The sequence below is a fragment of the Ammodytes marinus genome (assembly GCF_949987685.1).
Source record: "Ammodytes marinus genome assembly, chromosome: 2".
In the NCBI taxonomy this organism is placed as follows: Eukaryota; Metazoa; Chordata; class Actinopteri; order Uranoscopiformes; family Ammodytidae; genus Ammodytes; species Ammodytes marinus.
This window is the reverse complement of record NC_137231.1, coordinates 30,776,964-30,794,440: the sequence shown is the minus strand read 5'-3', so window position 1 is coordinate 30,794,440 and position 17,477 is coordinate 30,776,964. Positions and strand designations below refer to the sequence as shown.

At 38.6% G+C, this 17,477-nt stretch overlaps 2 protein-coding genes across 2 annotated transcripts; one reads left to right on the top strand and one right to left on the bottom strand.

The window, feature by feature from the left end:
- Window positions 1-3,271: 3,271 nt before the first annotated feature.
- Window positions 3,272-6,402, bottom strand: LOC307269294 (uncharacterized protein). The gene is made up of 2 exons (XM_080052222.1): window positions 6,204-6,402; window positions 3,272-4,857 (listed from the first exon to the last, which is right to left on the bottom strand). Exons 1-2 carry the CDS (start codon window positions 6,373-6,375, stop codon window positions 3,692-3,694), a joined length of 1,338 nt encoding a protein of 445 aa, XP_079908348.1. The 5' UTR covers window positions 6,376-6,402; the 3' UTR covers window positions 3,272-3,691.
- A 367-nt stretch (window positions 6,403-6,769) lies between these two features.
- Window positions 6,770-10,664, top strand: LOC307256861 (uncharacterized protein; the record flags this gene model as incomplete). Its single annotated transcript, XM_080035973.1, has 4 exons — window positions 6,770-7,028; window positions 9,498-10,070; window positions 10,407-10,520; window positions 10,621-10,664. The coding sequence occupies exons 1-4, from the start codon at window positions 6,857-6,859 to the stop codon at window positions 10,662-10,664; spliced, it is 903 nt and encodes a 300-aa protein (XP_079892099.1). The 5' UTR covers window positions 6,770-6,856.
- Between the last annotated feature and the right edge of the window lie 6,813 nt (window positions 10,665-17,477).

Genomic DNA, 17,477 nt, shown 5'->3' with positions numbered 1-17,477 from the left:
CAATAAACTGTTGATTTTCTTCTGTCTGGTGCTGTCCTTAAAGTGTGTGAGGAGGTCAAATACTTAGGGCACTTTATAACTGCTGACCTGTCTGACGACAGGGACATCCGCAGACAGTACTGTATGATGTATGCACAAGCTAATATGTTGAAGCGCAAGTTTAGTATGTGTTCATTGTCTGTGAAGACCACTCTTTTTAAAGCTTTTTGCACCCCAATGTATACTGCCCACTTGTGGCGGCACTATAAGAAAAGCAGTATGCAGAAACTCAATGTAGCATATAATGATGGCATGAGGCTGCTGCTTCATATGCCACGTTGGAGCAGTGCAAGCTAAATGTTTGTCAGTGTTAATGTGCCCACCTGTCCTGCTGTGCTCAGGAGTCTTATGTACAGATGTATGTGTAGACAATCGGAGTCATGTAACGGCATAATCACAACTCTAGTGAACCCTACAATGAGTGCGGTTAGGTTCACTTCCACATTATGGAACCATTGGTGCTTTAGCCTATATGCAAATATCTGAACACTCTTTGTGTAGTGTGGAACTGACAGCTGGAGTCTTTTTTAGTCTTTTTTATTGTTGTTTGTCTTTTTACTGTTTTTGTATTGTATTATGGAAAAAAATGGAGGAGTGTCAAAGTCTCAACTTTTGTTAAAGGCCAATGCAAAACGTGATTCCTAAAAACTGTTCAACTTTACAGGGATCCAGGTTCTATTCATTCTCACACATACAGCTCTAGAAAACATTAAGAGATCAGTCTGGATTTTATATAATTAAATAATTTTTACTGGTATTTTTTTTTGTGAAATAATTTTGTTTCTGTGTGCAAAGCAAAATTATGTTATGTAATGTAAACAATATAAAAGTAGGGTGTTTGGAAAAGCTTTGTTAAAAATGTCCTTACTCTGTTGGACAGTAGGGGAGAACGGGGTAATTTGTCACATGGGTTGGATGTCACATTCGTTATATCTCGCCACCAGAGCGCGCTAGCTCTGAAATGTTGATATAAAAAAGGTCCAGAATTGGGATCAGAGGTCACATACATAGACTTCCTTGGAGTTAGACTGCTGCATTTCAGGTGAGAGGATGTTTTGTGTTTTTCATGTCAAATTCAAAATATTTTGCTTCTCAGTATTTTTCTTCTAGGCTTTTACACAATGGGTTTATAACAAAACACTTGTTACCCTCAGAAAGTGTGCAGGGTAAACTATAGTTTAGATTGTGGTTAGCAAGCTAATTAGTTGTCAGATGGTTGTTGGCCTTAATGCTAGCAAGAAATTCAAGTTGGGGTTGGTCGTCAAATTTTTTGGGGGGTTGGTTGTCACATGTTATCTCAAGGCTGCAGCCAGAAAAGGAACCCAATAACGAAAGAAATTGTCAAGCTGTATCCTCACTGACACCCCAGAGAAGGAAAGAATAGAGCAGGAAAAGGCAGCTTGCAAGCAAAAGAAAAAAGGGCAACAAAATCAAAACAACCCAGTGCATCCCAAACTAGACCAGCTGCCAAGGCTAAAGAACGTTATGTAGGCCTATTTGTCAACTTGACAATGCAATTAAACATTCAAATTTGGTTCTGCCTCCTTGCCTTCTTTTTAAGATTTTTCCCATTAAGATAACATTGTGACAAACAACCCCATAGTGTGTGACAACCGACCCCTTGATGGGGTTGTTTGTCACAATGTGTCAGAGTGTCTTTGATGGTAAATTACTTCTTCATTACAATAAGTTGGAAAAAAAGAGAGACACACATTTCTAGCCAACACCTTAAGCTTCAATTTAATGTAGGAATGGCTATTGACAGATGTTTTGGTGATGAGCAATTCTCACTAGAGTAAAAAAGTGTGCCTACTTACCCCGTTCTCCCCTACTTGGGAAATACTTTTAAAAAAATTAAATTTTCATGGGTTTTAGTTTTTATTTTAGCTTTTATTGAATCTTATTTACTGTTGACCTTTTGAATATATTTTCTTTCACTTGTTTTACAATCTGTTTATTTTGTTCTATTTATTTAACTTTATTTATTGATTATTATTATTAATTATTATTTTATTTTTGCTATGAAAAGTGTTGTATGTGTGAGAACACAGAAGAACCTGATAGGGGTGAGGATGCACATAATTGCAGCTCTTGGGGGAAAAGCTGGACTCAAATCTCAAACTTGAAAAAAACATTGAGGATTATTATATACAATAGAAACCATAGAGTTATACCTCCACTCAAGGCATACTCTTTCTTTTTTCTATTCTACATACTACATCCGATGATAAAAAGAATCTAGTTAGGATGCAGTAGGCATACTATTGGGACATACTTTGCTCTCTTATTTTATCATAACATTGCACCTTGATCTTGCCTCTTGCTTTTATATCCGTCGCATCCCCGTTTGTTTTCATATGGAGGCTTCGTCGATGTGACGTCACTTCACGTGCGCACTGGATTGTGGGTCAGAATCGCCCAAATAGGGCTATATGGTCTAGATGCAGCCGCTTCCGCCTACCAGTGCAGCTCGGCCAAACATGCCAAACACGCCCATATCTGCCAAACACGCCCATATCGGCCAAAAACGCCTACAGCTTGTTGCTATGGTTGCTCTGCACTAAGCTGTGTGACGTTCTTCCTGTTCCGTTCTGTTGGTTAATATCGCGCTAGCCAGCTAGCTGCTCTTGCTGCCGTCAATGTTGAGACCATTTCACCAGCAAAATGTTTAAAACAGGACATTACAGCACAGTTAAAAACAAGAGAATCAGCATCCGCTACATTAAACATGAATACTAAGTGCTCATAGTACAGGAGTTACGTCTCCAGCGAGAGTATGGATTACAACAGTCAGCTGGGACTGAAACAGACACCCCCCTGCTCTTCTATATCAGGTAAGTCAATACAAATGTTTTATTCGCCTACTTCGTTACCTAATGTTATGTTTGTGTTATTCAAAGGATTTTGTTGGTTAGAAAATAGCTTAATGTTACAGACCAAATAGCTTCTTTATAAGTCTTATCTGAACGAATGTCACCCCTCAATTGGTCTCTCGAGAATAAATAAAAGTTAAATGAAAAATGAAAAATTAGTTCTAAGTAGTGTTCTGTAACTTGATTATCTGGTGGAAATTGAAAGCACACAGACACAGTCCACAAAAGGAATTCTTGGAAATAGCAGGTTTACTTATTATAGTCAAGTACAAAATATGAAAAAACGATACAAAATAATCTTAAGAATACCAAAATATATTATTTTAGGTTATTTTTGGTCATTGAAACAAACACACCACTCAGAGACTAGCAGAGCATTACATAAACTTTAATGCATCTTGACCAGCTTGAATATCCAACACTATATTCATGACCAATTAATCAAGCTAAAATACATGTTTCTAACTGAAATATGTTGGGAAACTTCACATTAAATTAAGGACATCATCCTTATAGAAAACATTTTGCAATTCACTTACAGGGATGTAGCAATGGCAAATATGTATCTTCAGTAAATAAACAAGTCTGGAGTGGAGGTACAACTCTATGGTTTCTATTGTATATAATAATCTTCAATGATTTTTCAAGTTTGAGATTTGAGTCAAGCTTTTCCCCCAAGAGCTGCAATCATGTGTATCCTCACCCCTATCTGTTCTTTTGTGTTCTCACCATGAACCACTAGAACTGAAACGACCCCCACAACTTTAGTGAATACAAGGCTACTTGACAGTATGACATCTCTTGTGACGTGACAAATGAGACGAACTAAAAAATCTTTTCTCACAGATCTTGCAGACGTACGGCTTCTCACCTGTGTGGGCTCTTCTCATGTGGATTTGCAAGTCACGAGTGACCCGAAACGCTCTCCCGCATGTTGTGCAAGTAAACAGCTTCACACCTGTATGGATGGTCATGTGCATGTTCAATATATGCTGGTCTCTAAATGTTTTCCCGCAGGTCTTACAAAGATATGGCTTCACACCTGTATGGATGGTCATGTGCCTGTTTAATGATTGCTGGTCACTAAATGTTTTGCCGCAGGTCTTACAAAGCAATGGCTTCACACCTGTGTGTGTTGTCATGTGGACTTTCAATGCACTGAGGAGTCTGAAACCTTGCCCACATGTCTTGCAAGTAAACGGCTTCACACCTGTATGGATGGTCATGTGCCTGTTCAATGTAAACTGTTGACGAAATGTTTTGCCGCAGGTCTTGCAAAGATATGTCTTCACATCTGTATGGATGGACATGTGCCTGTTCAATGAATGCTGGTGACTGAATGTTTTTCCGCATGTCTTGCAAAGGAACGGCTTCTCACCTGTATGGGTGATCATGTGTTTCTTGAATTCTGACTTAAACAGAAAATCTTTTCCACAAGTTTCACATTTCAAAGACTTTTCCCCTGTGTGAGCATTGTTACTTTCCTTTTTGCGTCGTCTCTTCTTCCGTTCAGGCTGTGTGTGTCTAGTCAAACCTGAGTCTCCATCTTTGCCTCCTTTGTGATCTTGGCTCTCAGCTAAATGAGAGTTGTTGGGGAGGAGCTGCTGGTCCCTGTTTGCTTCTGATACCACAGAGCTTATAACTGGCATTTTGACTACAGCCTGTTTCTCTGGTTCACGTAGAGTATTTCCAGCATTCAGGTACATAGTCTGATCTTCACTGTGGTCACTTTCCTCATTAGTAGGAGTCAACATAAAGGCATCAGTCTCCTGCTTCAGTCCAAGCTGCTCTCCCTCCTGACTGCTGCAGAGTTCCTCCTGTTCCTCTTTAATCTGTGGAGGCTCTGGCTCCTCTTGGTCCAGACTGGAGTTCCTCTCCTGAACACAGAGCTGCTGGTCAGCGAGAACCTCCTCCTCCTCCGTACAGACATGTTGCTGTGGGAGCTCTGGAGGGACAGAGGACAAAGGGATATGATACTACTGTGATGGTGTCATGAGAGGAAGACAGTAGCAATATGTATTTGATCAATTGGGATGAAATATTTAACCTTCCTCCTGTGTTAACTTTCTGTTACCATCTCTTGTGTTAACGGGTCGGTTTTGACCCGTGTATAAAATCAGCTGTAAAAAAAACTAAAAACAATGATCTATCATCCAATTTGTTTCTCATCTCTTGGATACCTTGTTAGGATTCCATATCCATGAAATTATTGTTTTTTAAATATTTTCGGTGTAGGCCGCTGGGCCTTTTTTTTTGTCAGTATGCCCCTCAATTTCAATTAAAAATAAATGTAAAATGAAAAATCAAGAGAATCATATAAATATGTTGTTGTTGTGTTACCTGAGGGGTATGAGAACACATTTCTTAACTACATTAGTTTTATTTATTTTTTCATATTAATTTATTGACTATAGTAACATCTACGGTGGTACTGGTCAATTTCGATGCATATATATTTATTTCAGAAAAGAGCAAAAAGCCTATTATTTCAGAAATATACAAACACACAATGAAAACCAGAACAAGTCATAACACAAAATAAAGATTTGTAAGGTCAAACAAACAATAAACAATCAACAAATCAAACTAATCAAAATCAATTACTAGTTTCAAACCTAGTAAAAAAAAACCTAGTAAAAGTCTCTGTGTGCATGTGTATGTATTTGTGATCAGATGTGGGGCAAAAAGCAACACTTTTGGTGTTCTTTGCAGAGATATGTCTTGCAGGTGAAGCACAATACGTTTGTCTTTCTGTCCTTAGTGCTTCGGCAGACCTGACACCTCTTTCTTTTATTATCAGGTGGCCATTTTCACCAAACACACGTGATTGGGAGAGGAGCTGGCTGTCATTGTGTTGGCTGACAGTGCACTTATGATTTCAGTTTTGGCTTTAGTTATTGTCTTTTAAATCTTATTTTACAACAGGGTCAAAACCGACCCTGACACCACAAAGGTTATAATTTCCACCAGAGCATTTTATAATTAAGTGAAAAAAAGATTTTGTTGAAATAGAGGTTCCTGACAAAGTCAAAAGGGCTTGGTGCAATAAACATAGGGCCAGTTTCACAGACATGGATTTAGCCTAGTCCTGGACTTAATAGAATTGTGAATGTTGATTGTCCATTGAAAGTACAATTTAGTCCAGAACTAGGCTTAATCCATGTTTGTGAAATGTATGTGGTTCTTTCATGCATTTGAAATCCAAAACGGGTCGGTGGCAACCCTACCACAAGAGGAAGGTTAAGCCAAAGTATGCATTTATTATTATCAAAATAACTCAGTGTTACTCACCTATCCGGTGTAACTTTATTTCAGGTTTCCAAGCGATATCCAGCAGTATGCGCTGACGATCTATCTCTTCCTGGAACTCGACAATAGTTTTTTGAAAAACTCCGAATATTTCTTCAGCAGCAGAAGTGAGGCGCTCGTTGACAAACTCTCTAAAACTCTCAGCTGAAGACATTTTCCCTTAATAACAGATTAAACTGTGAGCCGCCTCTACAATATCGTCCTCGAGCTCAATCAATAAGCTACTGTAGCTCCTTTGCTAACGCTTCGAGCGCCTAATAGGGTGCACTTTTCAACACTAACAATCTTGGCCGCATGAAGTAGGACATCCGGGTACTTCTAACCATCCTAAATCTGGCCATAAGAATCGGGACATCCTAAATCTTTTTTCTACATACTATATAGTAGAAAGTATGCGATTCGGAACGCAACCATAATAATTTATTATGTCTATGGGAGCAAACGTAGGCTATCAGTTGAAGGCGGAAAGTAAATCTCCAGCTCTCGTACTGTCGGAACTTATCAGTGTAACATCCAGCGGAAGTAAACAACACAGGCGCTCGTAGCGTTAGCAAAAGAGCTACAGTAGCTTATTGATTGAGCTCGAGGACGATATTGTAGTGGCGGCTCACAGTTTAATCTGTTACTAAGGGAACATGTCTTCAGCTGAGAGTTTTAGAGAGTTTGTCAACGAGCGACTCACTTCTGCTGCTGAAGAAATATTCGGAGTTTTTGAAAAAACTATTGTCCAGTTCCAGGAAGAGATAGATCGTCAGCGCAGACTGCTGGATATCGCTTGGAAACCTGAAATAAAGTTACACCGGATAGGTGAGGAACACTGAGTTATTTTGATAATAATAAATGCATACTTTGGCTTTAACCTTCCTCTTGGGTTAGGGTCGCCACCAACTCGTTTTGGATTTCAAATGCATAAAAGAACCACATACAGTGCGTTGCAAAAGTATGCATACCCCTTGAACTTTTCCACATTTGGTCACGTAACAACCACACACGTACATTGTTTTTATTGGTATTTTATGTGATACACCAACACAAAGTGGCGCATAATTGTGATGTGGAATCAAAATTATACCTTGTTTTTATTTATTTTTAATAAATTAAAAACTGAAAAGTGTGGCGTGCAAAAGTATTCAGCCCCCCAGAGTCAATACTTTGTAGAACCACCTATTGCTGCAAATACAGCTGCAATTATATGGGTGTATGTCTCTACCAGCTTGGCACATCTAGATATTGACATGTTTGCCTATTCTTCTTTGCAAAATCGCTTGAGCTTCAGATTCAGCATCAGATTGTGATCATTTGGATTAAGGTCTGGATTTTGACCGGGCCTTTCTAACACATGACTATGCTTTGATCTAAACCATTCCATTGTAGATCTGGCTGTATGTTTGGGGTAGTTGTCCTTCTGGAAGGTGAACCTCCGCTCTAGTCCCAAGAAAACAAATTTAGTTAAGAAATGTGTTCTCATACCCCTCAGGTAACACAACAAACAAATATTTATTTATATGATTCTCTTGAGGTTCATTTAAAAAAAAAATGTTATTGAAATTGAGGGGCATACTGACAAAAAAAAAAGGCCCAGCGGCCTACACCGAAAATATTAAAAAACAATAATTTCATGGATATGGAATCCTGACAAGGTAACCAACAGATGAGAAACAAATTGGATGATTGATCTTTGTTTTTAGTTTTTTTTACAGCTGATTTTATACACGGGTCAAAACCGACCCATTTGCCTATTACTGGGCAACGCACATCAAAACCGTAATTCTTTGGCTGGATGACACCGATCTCAATTCTGATTGGCTAAAAATGGAGAGAGAGGACTGCTTGCCTTTCTCAAAAGGTGCTATTGTCATGTCCCCAGTATCATTGAATAGGTCATCATATGACAATAACCCTTTAATACATGCTGCCATACGGGTCTGGAAGCAGTTGAAGTCCTCTCTTAAATTAAGAGATATGTCTTTCCTTCTCCCAATCGCAAATAACCCCTCCTTCAAACCCTCTACATTAGACGGTGCTTTTGTCCAGTGGAAGGACAAGGGGATTAGAACCGTGGGTGACCTATACCTGAAGGGTACCTTCTCCTCCTTTCAAGATCTGCGGGAGAAGTACAAACTAAACTCTAATAATTTTTTCAGATACCTTCAGGTCAGGGAATATGTGAATATGTGAATGAATATGAAAACACACTTGCCGGACTTCAACACTGCAAGCCCAGATAAACTTGACTTGTGTATTAACAGACAGGCGGATTCAGAGAAGTTGATATCCTATATTTACAATGTTCTTCAAAACATTAACGCCCCTTCATCTGAGGTCTACAAGCGTGCTTGGGAGGAGGAGCTGGGTCATCTAATTCCCAATGAACTATGGGACGATAGTTTGCATTATATTCATACGTGCTCCATAAATGCCAGACACTGTCTAATTCAGTTTAAAGTGCTACACCGGCTATACTACTCGAAATCAAATCACTGAACAAAATATTCCCCAATGTTTCCCCCCTCTGTGACAAATGTCAGATCCAAGAGGCCACTTTAACCCACAGCTTTACTCTTTGCCCCAAAATCGAAAGCTTTTGGACCGAAATATTCAGGATATTCTCCAACACTCTGAAAATGACACTAGAGCCAGACCCTAGAATGATTATTTTGGGGCATTCCGAGGCACTTAGCAAACTATCTGCTTCTCAAAAACGCTTTGTCTCTTATGGACTAATAGCAGCAAAAAAACTCATACTTAAATTTTGGAAGGGTGATGAGGTTCCTCCAGTGAAGCTGTGGATTTCAGATTTAACAGACACATTGCACCTAGAACGTATTAGGTTTATCTTGAGTGATAAATTGAAGCATTTTTCAAAAATATGCTCACCTTTTATTTCATTTCTTGATCAACAAACAATTTGAACATACACATAAAAATCACACGTAGCCCTGGTTGGGTAGGTTAAGGGGTGGGTAGATGGATTTTTTATTTTTTTTGGCCTCCTTTTTGTGGTTTTCTTTTTTCTCTATTATGTTTGAAAAAAATGTAAAACTGTAATTGAAGCAGTTCCTTATTGCGTGTAAATGTCAAGTGATATGCACTTATCCTTTCAATAAAAATATTTGAAACAAAACCGACCCGTAAACACAAGAGATGGTAACAGAAAGTTAACACAGGAGGAAGGTTAAATATATCATCCCAATTGATTAAATACATATTGCTACTGTCTTCCTCTCATGATACCATCACAGTAGTATCATATCCCTTTGTCCTCTGTCCCTCCAGAGCTCCCACAGCAACATGTCTGTACGGAGGAGGAGGAGGTTCTCGCTGACCAGCAGCTCTGTGTTCAGGAGAGGAACTCCAGTCTGGACCAAGAGGAGCCAGAGCCTCCACAGATTAAAGAGGAACAGGAGGAACTCTGCAGCAGTCAGGAGGGAGAGCAGCTTGGACTGAAGCAGGAGACTGATGCCTTTATGTTGACTCCTACTAATGAGGAAAGTGACCACAGTGAAGATCAGACTATGTACCTGAATGCTGGAAACACTCTACGTGAACCAGAGAAACAGGCTGTAGTCAAAATGCCAGTTATAAGCTCTATTGTATCAGAAGCAAACAGGGACCAGCAGCTCCTCCCAAACAACTCTCATTTAGCTGAGAGCCAAGATCACAAAGGAGGCAAAGATGGAGACTCAGGTTTGACTAGACACACACAGCCTGAACGGAAGAAGAGACAACGCAAAAAGGAAAGTCAAAGGAACAATGCTCACACAGGGGAAAAGTCTTTGAAATGTGACACTTGTGGGAAAGGTTTTCTGTTTAAGTCAGAATTCAAGAGACACATGCCCATCCATACAGGTGAGAAGCCGTTCCTTTGTAAGACCTGCGGTAAAACATTTCGTTACCGGTCATCATTGAACGGGCACATTACCATCCATACAGGTGTGAAGCCGTTTACTTGCACAACATGTGGGCAAGGTTTCAGACTCCGCTCTTCATTGAAAGTCCACATGACAACACACACAGGTGTGAAGCCGTTTACTTGCACAACATGTGGGAAATCATTTAATGACCCATCTACATTGAGCAGGCACATGACCATCCATACAGGTGTGAAGCCGTTCCTTTGTAAGACCTGCGGCAAAACATTTAGTTACCAGTCTACATTGAACTCACACATAACCATCCATACAGGTGTGAAGCCGTATACTTGCAAGACATGTGGGAAAGCTTTTCGGCGTACTGCTCACTTGAAATCCCACATGAGAAGTGCCCACACAGGTGAGAAGCCGTACGTCTGCAAGATCTGTGAGAAAAGATTTGCTGATTCGTCTCATTTGTCATATCACAAGAGATGTCATACTGTCAAGTAGCCTTGTATTCACTAAAGTTGTGGGGGTCCTTTCAGTTCTAGTGGTTCATGGTGAGAACATGAGAACACAGAAGAACTGATAGGGCTGAGGATACACATGATTGCAGCTCTTGGGGGGGAAAAGCTTGACTCAAATCTCAAACTTGAAAAAATGTGTATGTATATGTATATATAGATATATATATATTATTTATCATTACTGTATTTTGTTTTTGTTTATTTATTTACTTATTCATTTATTTATATTGTTTACATTTATAAAACAAATAAAAAAAAAATTTTGTAGGATGATGTAAATGTAAAAATAACTCATCAGAATACTATATGATCCTACAATAAAGTATATAAAAAAAAAACTTAAAAAAATCATTGAAGATTATTATATACAATAGAAACCATAGATTTATACCTCCACTCCAAAGTTGTTTATTTACTGAAGATACATATTTGCTATTGCTACATCCCTGTAAGTGAATTGTAAAATGTTTTCTGTAAAGATGATGTCATTAATTTAATGTGAAGTTTCCCAACATATTTCTGTTACAAACATGTATTTTAGGTTGATTGATTGGTCATGAATATAGTGTTGGATATTCAAGTTGGTCAAGTTGCATTAAAGTTTATTTAATGGTCTGTTAGTCTCTGAATGGTGTGTTTTTTTCAATGATAAAAAATAACCTAAAATAATATAGGGGAGAACGGGGTAATGTGAGACACTTTTTACATTGGCTTCCCTCTAAGGGAGCTAAAATGATTTATCAGTCAAATTTACACATTTCCCATTAATTCAGGATGTTACCTAGAAAAGGGCATTAGCAGAATTTATTCATGACAAAGGGCAGTGAAAATGTGATTGTTTTAAAAAAAAAGTTGTCTTGTGTCTCAGACCAGACTGAGACAGACCAGAGAAATCAAGGGGGTAAACTGATCCACTTACTTTTTCCACCATAACAACAAATGTTGTAACAGTTACAATCCTGACAGCTAGCTTGAAAACCAAATATTCCACAACTAATGTCGGACGAGTAACAGAATCATGGGGTTTGGTCAATTAAGAAAAACATTTTCTAAACATTTGAAAGTAACTCAGATCAAATACACCATATCATTCATATTCAATAATTAACATTCAAACGACATATAGAACCAGTTAGATTAAACACAGTCTGGGGGTGAGAACACAGGACCCTTAGAGCCTGCTAGTGTCTTGGGGTCAGAGCAAAGAACAATCAGAACCAGCTAGAACAGTATGGGACTCAGAACACAGGACTAGACCCAGCTGTCATTTTCCATCTTTTGGGTCTTTGATTAATATTTTTCTGCATTTGTTTTATTGGGATCATTCATTGAATAAAGACATATTACTTAGAGTATATTGGTGCTAAAGGTCACTCTCCTGTCCCCCACATACATACGTGCCAAACCATGCCCTTGCTGACACCCCTTCAACCATCAACCCCCACCTCCAGCCAACATTGTCTTTTGTCTTATTTAAACTAGTCTCCTTGCTACCTCAAATATAATGGATTCATTAAAAGAGGGCACATACACTGTCTCACTTTACCCTACAGCATTTGTCTCACTTTACCCCACTGCCACAATTTGAGAAAAAACTACCTCTTTCAGCAAATCAGGCTAATCTTCAATTATCATCATCACATGGTTTCATATGTTGGTAGTTCATCAACATGTATGATGGAAGCTTTTCTACCTGAATCAATTTGCTTTGGCACAACAATCAATTAAGTTGACAGTAAGAAAATGTACTTTTACGCAAAAAAGACATTTTTGTGAAAAAAACATGTTTACAACATCACTATGAGGTCCTCTCTTTCATGGCCAAGGGGAAATGAGAGGGGCTTGAAAACAAATATCTCACATGACCAAAAATGTGTTCCATTGCCTAGATACAGGGGGTGTCACATTCCCCCGTTCTCCCCTATTTTGGTATTCTTAAAATTATTTTATATCGTTTTTTCATATTTTATACTTGACTATAATAAGTAAACCTGCTATTTCCAAGAATTCCTTTTGTGGACTGTGTTTTGTGTGCTTTCAATTTCCACCAGATAATCAAGTTACAGAACAATACTCAGAACTAATTAGCTGGATGCACAAGTTATTTACTCAATGTTTTGAATGGTGTGCTAAGACTTTTCATTTTACACTATGATTTGCCTTGCTGTTTTAAATTTGCTATATAGAGGACATTTCCTCATTTCATAGATTGGAATCATCTTAGACAAAGAATGATCCATGTATAACTATCATGTAAAAACCCTTTGTCTGTCAACAAATAAAACAACCTTTTATTCACAGACACTAGAGTAGACAGAAATTATATACAACTGTGCATCTATATTTTCATTCCATATAAAATGTTTAACTAACAGAGTAAATGTGATAAAGATAGCCTACATTACTTATATAATCCTACCATGTAAAATACTCAATGGAATATTCTCATAGGTGAAAAGTATTTCAATAAAACACGTTGGATTAAAAAAATATTTAAAAAATTATTTTCAATTTAAAAGAGCAGCAAGGACACTATCAGCTAGAAATCCAGAACCGTCCCAGCAGAGACCTCATACAAGATAATGATACATTCCTTATACGACACGTGGGATTTTCTTTTAAAATTCTAAGTCAATTATTTGCGAACGTCACAGTATGAGAGTTTGAGCAACAGTAGGCTATCAGTTGAAGGCGGAAAGTAAATCTCCAGCTCTCATACTGTCGGAACTTATCAGTGTAACATCCAGCGGAAGTAAACAACACAGGCGCTCGTAGCGTTAGCAAAGAAGCTACAGTAGCTTATTGATTGAGCTCGAGGACGATATTGTAGTGGCGGCTCACAGTTTAATCTGTTACTAAGGGAACATGTCTTCAGCTGAGAGTTTTAGAGAGTTTGTCAACGAGCGCCTCACTTCTGCTGCTGAAGAAATATTCGTAGTTTTTCAAAAAACTATTGTCGAGTTCCAGGAAGAGATAGATCGTCAGCGCATACTGCTGGATATCGCTTGGAAACCTGAAATAAAGTTACACCGGATAGGTGAGGTACACTGAGTTATTTAGTTAATAAATGCATATTACTTTGGGTTTAACCTTCCTCTTGGGTTAGGGTCGCCACCAACCTGTTTTGGATTTCAAATGCATAAAAGAACCACATACAGTTCCTTGCAAAAGTATTCATACCCCTTGAACTTTTCCACATTTTGTCACGTAACAACCACACACGTACATTGTTTTTATTCGGATTTTATGTGATACACCAACACAAAGTGGCGCATAATTGTGAAGTGGAATGAAAATTATACCTTGTTTTTATTTTTTTAATAAATAAAAACCTGAAAAGTGTGGCGTGCAAAAGTATTCAGCCCCCCAGAGTCAATACTTTGTAGAACCACCTATTGCTGCAAATACAGCTGCAATTATATTGGGGTATGTATGGGCAGAGATTTGTGTCAGTATAACTTGAATTTGAATTGATCGACTTGAATATGAATTGATCAACCTGCATTTGAATTATTGATACTTGAATTCGAATTTATACACTTGAATATTAATTATCCATTTGAATTTGAATTAATTATACTTGAATCTGAATTTTCTCTACTTGAATCTGAATCAGTTAATACAAGTTCAAAATTCAAGTTTTCAAATTCAAGTAGAAAAAATTCAAATTCAAGTAGAAAAAATTCAGATTCAAGTAGAGAAAATTCAGATTCGAGTAGAGATGTGCACATCCGGGTTCTTTGAGGAAGAGCAATCGAGTGCAGATCTCTGATCCTAGGCTACAGCGTCCGGGCGGTGACCGTTATTTAACGTTCAGGAAATATAAAGTCATAAATTAGTTTGTTTAATCATCGTCTGTGTTTTTGACCTCTTGTTTTATAATCGAAGTATCTTTTAGAACACTAATCACGTTTCAGTAATTAAAGTTAAGTTATTAATTAAGTTATAATATCGCCAATAGGCTATATCAATGAAAACAGACGGTCAAACAGTGTCCAAATGAGCTAAAATCCTAAATACAATAAACAGTAACATGGCAAACTTATTTTTAGGTAAGCTAATTGATTATTTATTCATTTGTTCACACGTTTACATGTTTAGAGGCGAAGGATTCCTCCGGCGCTCTCTGTCCGGCTTATCAGACAGCTGTCAGTTGAGCTGGACAAGCAAACGTAAAATCATCAGGAAATGATAAAAACATCCCGATGGAGATTTCTATGGAGTGATTTTGCTTTAACTGTCCTACAGGGTCGCGTTGTGACAGTGACACTCTTTCTTCAGTCGGAGCTACAGCGTAAAGTGAAAACAAACTCAGAGTAGGTCAAATCACCTATCCAGTAGACCCACGGCGTATGTTGCTGCAGAAACTGTTAGTTTCCACACTAACTCAGAGCGAACAAACTCTGGGTTGCCTCAAAACCACCTGAAACAGGCCCCAGTTCTTCAGACAAAGTAGCCTATGAATACTGGCATTGTGAGTTTAAAAAAAAAATACTAAAAACGATGCCCTTTGAAACACATAGGCCTAGGCCTAATTTATTTTAACTGTTCGCGATCTGACAACTGTACGTGCAGTCATTCATAAACGCTTAGGCTACAATAAATAAGAGATGAATATAAATGGGACGTTGGAAGTAATAGGGGTGCCGCACCCCCCCTCACCACCGCCTGCACCCCCTCTCCGCCCCCCTACACTTTGCCCTGTGCTCCCGCGATTGCTCTGTAAACAGTCTCATAGCCTATGTCCTCTTTCCCATCTCCTGCTCCCTCACATCAACTTGACAAAGCATAAATATGTATACACTATAATATATATATAGCGTATAGGCTATATACTGTATAGGCTACAGTATATGCCCGTCGCATTTCTTCTCCGTGCCCAGGACAAGATTACGTTTGTGCCCCGCCTTCCCATGCGCACTTCGGTAGAGTCAGAGTGCTGAGGGGTGCGCACTAATGAGCATCAGATTATCATTAAAAATCCAGGTTAATGGCACAAAGCAGTAGCCTAGATAACTTCAACATAGTCACTATACGTTCCCTCTGTCTGCTAAGCGCAGGGGGGAGAGAGAGAGAGAGAAAGAGTGACAGGATGCAATGTTCACCTGCGCACCTGCTCCTCCAAGGAGAGATGACAGCGAGAGCGATCACAGCGGGGCACAATAATAAAGTCACACATCAGAGTTCGGTTTATTCGCACTAGGTCTACTGTTCATTTGCACTGAAGAGAGGTGTTTGGTGAATACAAATTCACCAGAATGCAGGAAATTAAGCATAATGCTCCAAATAAAACAGCTGAGTGCTGTCTGATAAGCCGGACAGAGAGCGTCGGAGGAATCCTTCGCCTCTAAACATGTAAACGTGTGAAAAAATGAATAAATAATCAATTAGCTTACCTAAAAATAAGTTTGCCATGTTACTGTTTATTGTATTTAGGATTTTAGCTCATTTGGACGCTGTTTGACTGTCTGTTTTCATTGATATAGCCTATTGGCGATATTATAACTTAATTAATAACTTAACTTTAATTACTGAAACGTGATTAGTGTTCTAAAAGATACTTCGATTATAAAACAAGAGGTCAAAAACACAGACGATGATTAAACAAACTAATTTATGACTTTATATTTCCTGAACGTTAAATAACGGTCACCGCCCGGACGCTGTAGCCTAGGATCAGAGATCTGCACTCGATTGCTCTTCCTCAAAGAACCCGGATGTGCACATCTCTACTCGAATCTGAATTTTCTCTACTTGAATCTGAATTTTTTCTACTTTAATTTGAATTTTTTCTACTTGAATTTGAAAACTTGAATTTTGAACTGATTCAGATTCAAGTAGAGAAAATTCAGATTCAAGTATAATTAATTCAAATTCAAATGGATAATTAACATTCAAGTGTATAAATTCGAATTCAAGTATCAATAATTCAAATGCAGGTTGATCAATTCATATTCAAGTCGATCAATTCAAATTCAAGTTCTACTGACACAAATCTCTGCCCATAGGTATGTCTCTACCAGCTTTGCACATCTAGATATTGACATGTTTGCCTATTCTTCTTTGCAAAATAGCTTGACCTTCAGATTCAGCATCAAATTGGATGGAGAGCGTCTGTGAACAGTGTAGTGTTCTGCAACATTTATGTTATATTAAAATAGGTTAGTAAGGTTTGAGGTAATACAGAAAAGCAATAACTGCACCACAACACACACAGGTCACACAGTGACCTTACAGACGGCAACAACAACTGTTGCAGACACAGCAGAATATAGGAACACGATTGCGAGACCTGGCTTCTATTAAAAGCACACGATTGCTAATAAGGCTTGATATAAGATCTGTCACACACACACACACACACACACACACAGTCACCCACAGACACACATACACACATACTCTCACTCACACACACACACACACATGCACACACACACACTCCCACAGACACACATACACACACACTCTCACTCACACACACACACACACATGCACACACACACACTCACACAGACACACACACACATGCACACGTATACAGACACACACACACACCCAGACAGATAGTGTATTTAACCAACCGCCTTCACTAGATCTTGGCCTTGGCCTTTGCCTACGCCCGAGGAATGAGGACTGCTGAGGGGGGTACTCCTTACCCCCAGAGTTGAGGCTAGATAACTAGGACAGGGTAGGATGAGATCTGAACTATTGTAATGAATAAGTACCTTTGTGTTCATAGTAGAAGTTGTCTACTAAGCTGATATCCTGTTATGTCAACCCTTCAATAAAGTACCCGTTAGACTGAACTCCTACTTCTCCGTGTCTATCTGAAGCCTGTGAGATGACTCCTCTCTCTCTAGTAATATCAAATG